The sequence below is a fragment of the Propithecus coquereli genome, unplaced genomic scaffold, assembly GCF_000956105.1.
Source record: "Propithecus coquereli isolate 6110/MARCELLA unplaced genomic scaffold, Pcoq_1.0 Scaffold77, whole genome shotgun sequence".
In the NCBI taxonomy this organism is placed as follows: domain Eukaryota; kingdom Metazoa; phylum Chordata; class Mammalia; order Primates; family Indriidae; genus Propithecus; species Propithecus coquereli.
The window spans coordinates 9,328,928-9,338,435 of record NW_012153840.1 but is presented as its reverse complement, the minus strand read 5'-3'; the positions used below and the strand labels follow the sequence as shown (position 1 = coordinate 9,338,435).

At 58.4% G+C, this 9,508-nt stretch overlaps 1 protein-coding gene across 1 annotated transcript in view; it reads right to left on the bottom strand.

Annotated features, from left to right (window-relative positions):
• Positions 1-9,508, bottom strand: part of ACOT7 (acyl-CoA thioesterase 7) — a 111,096-nt gene that overhangs the window by 69,192 nt on the left and 32,396 nt on the right. The window contains exon 2 of the mRNA XM_012662610.1: positions 6,487-6,604. Within this exon, the coding sequence (XP_012518064.1) occupies positions 6,487-6,604 (118 nt within the window). The remainder of the gene's footprint in view (positions 1-6,486; positions 6,605-9,508) is intronic.

Here is a 9,508-nt window from a genome sequence, read left to right as displayed (position 1 = left end):
GTGAGCCACCGTGCCCGGCCTGATTCTTATTATAAACAATCCTGTGATAAACATCCTTTCACTTAAATTGTTTTCTGCATTTGGGATTATTTCCTGGGTCCCAGAGGCAAATATTTTGATACATGTTCCCAAAGTGCTCTTCAGAAGGACAGCAGGGACTGACCAGCCTCTGGCAGCTCATGGCATCCTCACCAGCATCCAGAACCAACTTACTGGGTGTGATGGCTCATGCCTGTAATGCCAGGGTCTCCAGAACGAACTTATTTTTCCCCTTTGCTGACTGAATGATACAGAAGACGGTCTCCTGTTTGCACAGTGGGAAACGTGGGTCTTCATCTTCCAAACAGAGCACTTGGTACCACTACCACTTTCTTCTGAAACAATCACCTTTCTTAGGATGTTGACAGAGAATGAAGAGCTCCCTGGCCGGGTGGGGGGCAGAGGAGGGAGAGGCTGTCTGTGGGGCCGGGGCCTGCTCTGGTGTCGCCTGCCCAGCTGACCCTCACAGTGCCCCTCTGCAAGGGGGATATACTAGTCAGGATGCCCCATGTCACACGGCAGGAAGGTCAGTGTAGCCCTGGTGTGTGTTCTGCGCTCTTCCACTGCCCACCGGCTGCCCATGACACCAACGTGCAGCTCTCCCACCTGCACGAGGACTCGCCAGGTACGTGGCAAACGCGCAAGTTCCCAGGCCCACTCCAGGCCCAGAACCTGCCTCTTTGGAGGTATGGTTGGGAAACCTCGATCTTGCCCCTCTCCGGGCGGATTCTCAGGTGCATGGCATGCGCTCAGGGGACTCCGTGACTGTGTCTGAGGCTGTAAACGTCCCAGGACAGGTCTAGGTGTGGCAACTGGGGCTGGGCAGGAAATGGGGTTGGCTGGGAAAGTTCTAGAGCTATGCCGGCAAGGGTGGCCTGGGGCTTCCCCACTCTGGTTTGCATGGGCTTGTCCCCGCCCTACCCACAACAGCTCAACATAACGCAACGTGTGGAATTGCAGCTTTCACCCTGAGGACGTTTATGTGGCTATAGCACCACCCACTGGCAAAAGCTGGAAAGGCCGCGGAGCCAGGCAGGGCTAAGGGACTATCCTCTGCATCTGGCACCGTCACCTCTCAGAACCATGCAAGCACTGTCTGCAAGCCCCTGAAGCAGAATTAAGACAAGTGTGTTTTCCTGGAGAGTAATCAGGTGAAATTACAACATGGATACGCCCACACAGACCCACACACTTAAGGTTTTGGTGGCAGTGGCCTTGCACCTCCCTGCCCTGCAGCTTGTTTCTGACTCACTGGCTGAGACCATCTCTGCGCCCCTGGACCCCGGATGGACCTCAGCTTCCTGCGCACCTCATTCGCAGCTCTGTGGAGCCAGGCAGCGCCTCGGTGCCAGGTGTGCAGTGGGGAGTATGCCAGAGGGGCCCGGGCCCTGGCTGGGGGGACAGACCATAAGCGTACATGCAACGCCTCGCGGGGTTGGGTGCTGGGAAAACAGTGCGGGGATGTGGGGGGAGGCGCCACTTCAGACGAGGGGATGTTGGCTGAGACGTGAATGACCCGGCGTCAGGCAGGAGGAGGTGGGAGTGTCGGTGCCCAGGCAGAGGGAAGAGCAACAGACCGGAGCGGGTCACAGGGAGGGGGGACCCCATGGGGACACTGCAGGAGACGTGGGTGAAGGTCAGCAGGGCCAGGCCAGTGGGGCCTTGTGAGGTGGGGTTCGGGCGGGGGCAGGGGCCTCTCGGAGGAGACACGAAAGCAGACTCACTTTTCAGTTCATACACTTCGGTGTCCCGGTAACTTTCAGCAAGGGGTGTTCATGCTCCTTCCGTAACCCAGAGCCCTGGCAGAATGAGCAGGAGGAAGACCAAGAGCTCCTCCTCGTGCAGGCCCAGGGCTGGCCCAGACAGAGCCAGCCAGAGCCTCCCTCCGTGCTGACGCCAAGGCCTGGAACAGGGCTGCCTGGGGATGGCTTCCCGCCTGCCCTTCCCAGGTTGGAAGCCGCTGATGAACTTTAACTTGGTTCTCTCCCAGCTTAAAATACTAAAGAAGAGAAGTAATGTCTACCAGGCAGCCACACAGGAGTCTCAGCACATTGTCATTACGTTATCACGAGACCATGTAGAAAGCCATGGGTTCTACTGGGCAGGCCAGGAGGCTGAGAGGCGGCTGGGCTGCTGGTGGCTCTGTGCATCTGACAGGGTGCAGGCAGCGTGAGCCAGGACCCAGGACAGCTCTAAGTTGACTGTGAGCAGCTGTGTCCCAGGACCTAGCAGGTCGCCAGGCCTGGGTCAGGTATCCCATAAAGACTGGTGTGATACAAAAATTGAACACGTGGACTGATGAACGTTTGCACTTGGTATGACAATCTCGGAGCTGCAGTGTCTGGCTCCCAGCGCCTCAGATGTGCCCTGTAACTCCCTGCCTCCAGGGCTCAGGGACAGGAGCAGCCTTCGCCTGGGAAGAGCCACCAGTGTTCTAATCAGCACATGCCCCAAGAAGTGCCCTCTGCCATGTTCCAAAAGCAATGGCATCATGTTGCCCACTGGGCACGGGTGCCCTGGCAAACCATGAGGCCTGGGCTCCTGAGTGGCTACAGGGCTTCAGAAGCAGAGCCCAGAAGGACAGTTCTGGGACCTGGGTTCAAATCCCAGGTCTACTACTTACTGGCTCAGTGACCTTGGGCAGTGACTCGACCTCTCTGCATCTCGGTCCCTCTGTAAACACAGATAATAAACAGTCCCAACGGCTGCTGCAAAGACTCGAGGGGACAACACAGGGCAAGAACCGGATGCTCATGAAATGCCAAGGGGGTGGGCAATAGCGGTCTGTCTTTCACAGACACGTGGGGATCAGACAAGTTACCACATGCGACCTACGTGGAACTGTGTCTGGCATCCAGCAAGGGCCCAGAAAGGGTCGGCTCTCATCACCACTATCACTTGAGCCGCACCTGTTCCTGAGCCCACCATGGCCACCCTGCGGCTGATGCAGCTCAGAGGATGCAGCTGTGTGACCTTTGGAAAGCCACACAACTACTCTAGGCCTCAGTTTCCTCATCTGTAAGAGAGGATTAAGAACAGGGCCTCTCTCAGCGGGCAGAACAATCATGTAGGGTAAGGAAACGCCTGCTCAAGGCGTGGTTGCGGGCGTGCTGTGGGCACAGTGTGACTGTTCCGGACACAAGGTTCCTGCATTCGGCGGACATCTAATGGAAGCCCACGTGCGTGCTCCAGGCCTTGGTCCAGATGCTGACCGTCTGGGGCAACCACGCAGGCAGCGGTCCCTGCCTCGCCATACGGATAACTTAGGGCACAGTAGGTCAAGGGCAGAGCAGCAGGGCCACGGAGGCCCGACTGGACACTGTGTTTGTGCAGAGACTAGAAGTGAGGCTGGGCCGTGCGGGCACCCGGGGAAGAGCCAGTGTGAAGGCTCTGAGGCAGGAACGCACCCGGCAAGTTCCAGCAGCAGCGGGAAAGCCAGTGTGGCCAGAGGGAGCATTGAGGCAGAGACACAGGAGCTGAGGTCCTAGAGAGCTGGGCTGGGGACTTGAGTGGCCTTGTGTGGACTCGAGTGACCTCATATATACTCGTGTGGCCTCATGTGGACTTGGGCTTTGACTCTGGGCAAGCTGGGAGACACTGGAGGGCTCCGAGCAGGGAGTGCTGTGCTCTGACTCCACAGCTAAAGGGTCTCTTCGGTTAAAGCTGGAGAACAGATAAGCTGGCAGGGACCAGCAGGGTGTCCTGTCAAGAGACTGTTGCAGCAATCCGGGCAAGTGGCACTGGCGACTTGGACCCATGGGGGTGCAGCTGGGGGCTGTGCTCAGATCTGGAGATGTGGAAGGTGGAGCCGCAGGATCCGCAGCTGGAGCCTCGTGGGTGCAGGGGGAAGAGGGGTCAATCAAGGCCCCAGGCTTTGAGACTGAGCAAGAGCTGCAGAAGTCAAGTACGGGCGGGAGGGAGACTGGGAGAAGCAAGCTGGGGGCAAGGTCAGGAGTGCTGCCCAGGGCACAACAAGGTCGACAGGCTGAGGTGGCACCCAGGTGCCAGCCAAGAGGCCAGCTAGAGGCAGAATCTTGGGACTGACGTGGTATTGGAGACTAGATGACACCTCCAGGGGAGGGTGGCCAGAGGGTGCCTCCTGCCCCAGTAGGGAGGGCCCCAGCGAGGCCCCTGAGAGGTCAGTTTCCAGCCACCTGGGACTGGAGGGTTGTCACCCCCATGCACTGGTGCTGACCGAGCTCACAGACCCCTCCTGAGACTGGAACTTCTAGATCACTAACCTAGGGACCACCAGCCCGGAGGGTTCTCCAGTCAGCTTGTCAAAACTGTCCCTCCAGCACAGCCAGGCCCGGAGAAGGAGCAAAGGGGAGCAAGGCTCAAAGCACAGGTGTGAGGCCTGGATTCATAGCCCAGACCCACCACCTGCTGCCCCGGGTGGCCTCAAAGATTCATCCTCTCTGTGCCTCAGTTTCCTCATCTATGCAACGAGGATAATAAAAATAACAACATCTGTCTCTCAGGGGTGCTGTGAGGATTATATGAGCTAAAGCACTTCAGAGCTTTGCAAAATGCTAAGTGCTTACCAAATGGCAGCCATGACTTCTACAACTATGACTGGCATCGTCACCCACTTGGCCGCTTCAGCCCCTCCTTTCTCCTTTGCTCCCCGGCCCTGGGGACTTTTTCTTCCCAATGTCCATCCTCTCTTGCCAACCCTGCCTGGGACTTTCACTGTCCCCTTGTGAAGGGTCACCAGGGGCATGGCCCCCACCATGCTCCCAGCCTCTCGGGCTCAGGCCCATCCTCCCAGGGCCACCAGAGGGCGTGCTTGAACCTGGCTGGGCTGCAGTGAGCATCGGTCCAGCCGGGCAGGCGAGCCCCGCGCCACCGGTGGCCCAGCCACCTGTTCCCACTGCACCATCACCACAAGGTCCCCATGTCCACCCATTCGCACTCGCCCACTCGGCCTGTCTCATTCCACACACGCACACGCGCACACACAGACGTGCGAGCACACACACGGCCTTCCCCTTCTCGGCAGGAGGACGTGCTCGCTGTTTGAGGCTGCGCGCGCGTATGCCTCCATCTGAATGTCTGTGTCCCCCTTCAAACTCCTATGTTGAACTCTTCACTGCCAATGGGATGGTATTAATACGACAAGGTGGGGCCTCTGGGGTGATTAGGTCATGAGGGTGGGGCCCCCGTGAACTGGATCAGCACCCCTGTAAAGAAGGCCCGAAGAGCCCCTTCTGCCGTGTGAGGACACGTGAGAAGGTGCCACCTGTGAGCCAGGAAAGGGGCCTTCACCAGACGTCAGATCCGCCGGCACCCTGGTCTGGGACTTCCAGCCTCCAGACCTGTGAGAACACATTTCTGTCACTGATAAGCCACCCTGGCCATGGCATTTTTGTCATGACAGCCTGGACGGACTAAGGCAGATCTCACTCCTGCATCCTGCCAGCGTGACCCGGGCATAATTAACGGTATCTCCCCTGGTCCCCCATCTCCAGCCTGGCTCCCACGCTCAGCCTCCTGACAGTGGAATCGTGCCTGTGCCCAGCGCTCATGGTGGGGCCTCGTATCACACACGCGCTCCTCCGTACTCCCTCCTGCAGGCCGGGGTTGGATCTTCCTCCCTCTGCCCGGAGGAGAAAGATGCAGCAGGGGTGCTGACCGGGCCCCAGTGCACAAGGGCCCTGGGCGGGCTGAGGTGTTGCCTCTGCGCCTGCCCCAGGGTGCGGCTGCAGCAGCAAGACAGACCCCTTGTCCCTAGCACCCGTGGGCTGGCTTCTCTCTCCCTGATCACGGGGCTGGGGACAGTAGGAGGTGACAGGCTGAAGGCCTGCAGCAGCCCTGTGGTTCTGAAACCAACGAGCCTGCTCTTTGTCCTCGGCTGCAAGGCCACAGGCCCATCTCCTGCTGCACAGCTCTGGGCAGACCAAGAGCTGGTCCCATCTCAGACACCATTGCACAGGGCCTGGTGGCTTCACAGCCTGGAAGGTCCAAGGCACAAAGCACCACAACACTGACCAAAGCCACCAGGGTGGTCAGGGCAGAAGTGGGAGCCAGGTCCAGGGCTCTCTGCCCTACACTCAGCTCTCAACTGTCACAATAAACTCCACCCACGCAGGTGAAGAATGCTTCTGGTCAGAATCCAGCCAACGGGGCCTCAAGATGTGGCCGTGTGAGGGCCGGGGCTGGCGGGAGGTCCCGGCCTACAGCAGAGAGGTGGAGGGTGGCCTCCAGCAGCTGGCTCGCAGCTTCCCGCCCTCCTGGCTGAGGCTGAACCCAAGCGTGGCTCCCAGAGGCCCTGTCCGGGGCTGACTGGGCCAGTGCCTCCACACGCTCCAAGGCCCAGTGTGCAAGGGAAGGGGGCGCTCCGGGCCAGGGCTCCGTGAGAGCGCCTTTCCTGACCCGAACTGGTGTAGCCCTCTGGGCCCAGCATCTCCCGCGTGATCCCAGACCAGGCAGGCTCCCCGTGCTTACCCCGTTCTGGCTGTTGCAGTGCCGGGTGCTGATAATGGCTCCCGCCTCCTCGATCATTTTCAGGATGGTCCCCCCGTGAACATTGCCGGCCACGTTGGCATCATCTGGCCGCATGATCCTAGGGCACAGGAGAGAGTAGAAGAATGAGGCCTGCAGAGAGGACACTATTCGTGCAACGGTGACACCCAGAGAAGGGAGGAGGTCCCCCAAAGGGCTCCTTGGCTCCCAGCAGAAGGAAAAAGAACTTTCTGCATGTTTGGGCTCTTCCTAGACGGCGTGTTTGTCACGGTGGGGTGCTAATCTGCCAGGCCAAGGAAGAGGCCCCGAGGACCAAGGGCTAACAGCAAACACCTTCGCAGAGCCACAAGGCAGAGAGGCAGCGGCTCAGCCCCTGGGGCTCCCAGCCACTGAACAGCATGAGCACAAGGACAGACTGAGCCAGAAGCAAATTCCGGGGACCAGGACCACCCCTCCTCAACAGTCCCAGAGGAGTCAGGTGGCCATGGCACTTCTGAGAACTGGAGTCACGACTGCAAAATGTCAACACTGGGCCAGCAGCAGGTGAACGCCAGCTCCTACCTGCCCACTGCCGTGGTGAACTCCTCAGGGGCCCTCCCAGGGTGGTGCCCAGGCCCTGTAGTGAGAGAGAAACACCACCTCACTTCCTCAAAAAGGGAAAACTTCATCCTTGCCATGGGCAGCCAGCAGTGTGGAAGCTCCATGAAATCTCTGGAATCCCACTGAGCCAGCCTGGTGACCTCACAGGGTGACCCAGCAGAGGCTAGCACCTTCCCAGACAACTGCCTGGCTGATGAAATCCACCTTCACAGGCCAGAGACAGATGACAGGCACTGGGCACAGCCTGTGGTTCCAGCATCTGGGCCAGCGTGGGCCCAGGGCAGCACCCCTCCTAAGTGCTCCGGCAGCAGCTCAGAGGCTGAGCACGCCAGACACTCAGGGATCACTCTGGCTCTGGCTTGTACTAGCCGGGCAACCTGTGCAAACCGCCGACGTGCTCACTCCCCCATTTCCTCATCTGTACGATGGGTGTAATCACAGCACCGCCACGTCTGACTGCAAAGAGATCATCCCGATCACATTCTCACCCCAAGACAGTGCCGGGCACACAGTGGATACCCATAAATGTAGACCAGCAGTATTTTTCCCTCTTCTGGAGGTATTCCAACCCGGTTGGAGGCTCAAAGAGCGAGCCAGAAGATGCCATTTTCTAGAGCAAAGGACCATTGACCCCCCACCCCCTCAGTAACTGAAAGGTCCCTATTCTCATGTTACCCCCAACCCAGGTGAGATTCTGCTATGCGAACCAGGGCCACTCAGGTCACCTGGCTTCTGGCAGCCAGCATAGGAACCCCCAGAGCATGAAGGAACTTCATTTGGCTTCTCATTCATTTCCAAATAGCTGTGTTTTAAAAAAAGTGAGCTTAGCCTATTAAGGGTTTGGGTTTTTTTTTTCTTTTAAAGTTTGAGGTCGGGTGCAGTGGCTCATGCCTGTAATCGTAGCACTCTGGGAGGCTGAGGCGGGAGGCTCGCTTGAGGCTGGGAGTTCAAGACCAGCCTGAGCAAGGGTGAGATCCCATCCCTACAAAAAATAGGAAAATTAGCGGGGTGTGGTGGCTGATGCCTGTAGTCCCAGCTACTGAGGAGGCTGAGGCAAGAGAATCGCTTGAGCCCAGGAGTTTGAGGTTGCAGTGATCTATGATGATGCCACGGCACTCTAGCCCAGGCAACAGAGCAAGACTCTGTCTCGAAAAAAAAAAAAAGTTTGCGTTAAGAGGTAGCCAATTATAAATCACAAAACGATCGTATCAACCTCTTTCCTTTGTACTTGCTTTCAACTCAGTAGGGGCCTTCCCTGCACCCAGTGCAGCGGGCAGATGATCCATTTCCACACACGGCCTGTCCTCCCATAGGCACAGGATGAGGCTGTGGCTGGGTGAGGGGAGCAGAACAGGACCTGGGTTCTAGAGTGCTGAGGAAACATTGGTCCATCCTCTCCCAGGAGTCTCAGAGCCTACCTCTGGAGCAGCCTGATTTACCACCATGGGCCTTGCTTTGCCTGTCTGTGAAGTGGGGCCATGCACACCAGGTTGGGCCCCAGGGATGCTGCAAGGCCAGGGAGAGGAAGCACAGAGTGGAAGAGGAAGTGCTTACATCTTTTTGCCTTTGAGATAAGTGGCCAGAGACAGCACCTGAGGCCCGAGGCAGAGCCTGGAGCCACCCAAGACAAGGTGACAACACCTGCACTTGGCACTGTCCTAGTCGGAGTAAACGCCAGGAACTCCAGACTGCACGCTGGCAGCTCCCACCCAGCCTGGTCACCTTTCCCTCTGCACCCTGGGTCCTTATACCAAGGACATCCTAACTACCCAGGCCAGGTGGCCACCCAGGAACACAACCTCAGCTCTCCGTCCAGACACAGACCTCTCTCCCAAAGGACCTTATTCCTGCCTGAGGACTCTGCTGTCACCTACAAGGCATGAGGCCCAAAGCCCAACTCACTCACCCAGTCCCCTTGGCCCCTAAACCAGACACCTTCCCTGCAGGCCTCAGCTCGGATGGCCCCCGCCCTGCATCCCCCTGCCAGCTCCTGCGCCAGCATCTGTCCTTCCCCGCCTCCCTTCCAAACAGCTCAGGAAATGCTGGACCCAGCAGAGGCCCCAGGACCCGTGGATGGCCTGTCCCTCTCTCAGGCCCCTTCCTCCTCACCTCACTTGCCCCAGTGGCCCCTCCCCTGTGGCCTGGCCAGGGCCAAGTACGTGCACCCTAGTCCGGGGCTGGGACGCACCTTCATCCCAGACAGGCAGGTATGTGCGGAGCCAGGGGAGCCAGGCAGACACCCAGCCCCTCGTTCCAGTTTTTGTTTTCCCGGTTTTCATAAAGATATGGGTACAAAAAGCACATCACATCCCTCTTTACTATTAAAAAAGAAAAAGAGAAATGAAGCCAGATGTGGTAGTGCACACCTTAGTCCCAGGTACTTGGGAGGCTGAGGCAGGAAGAT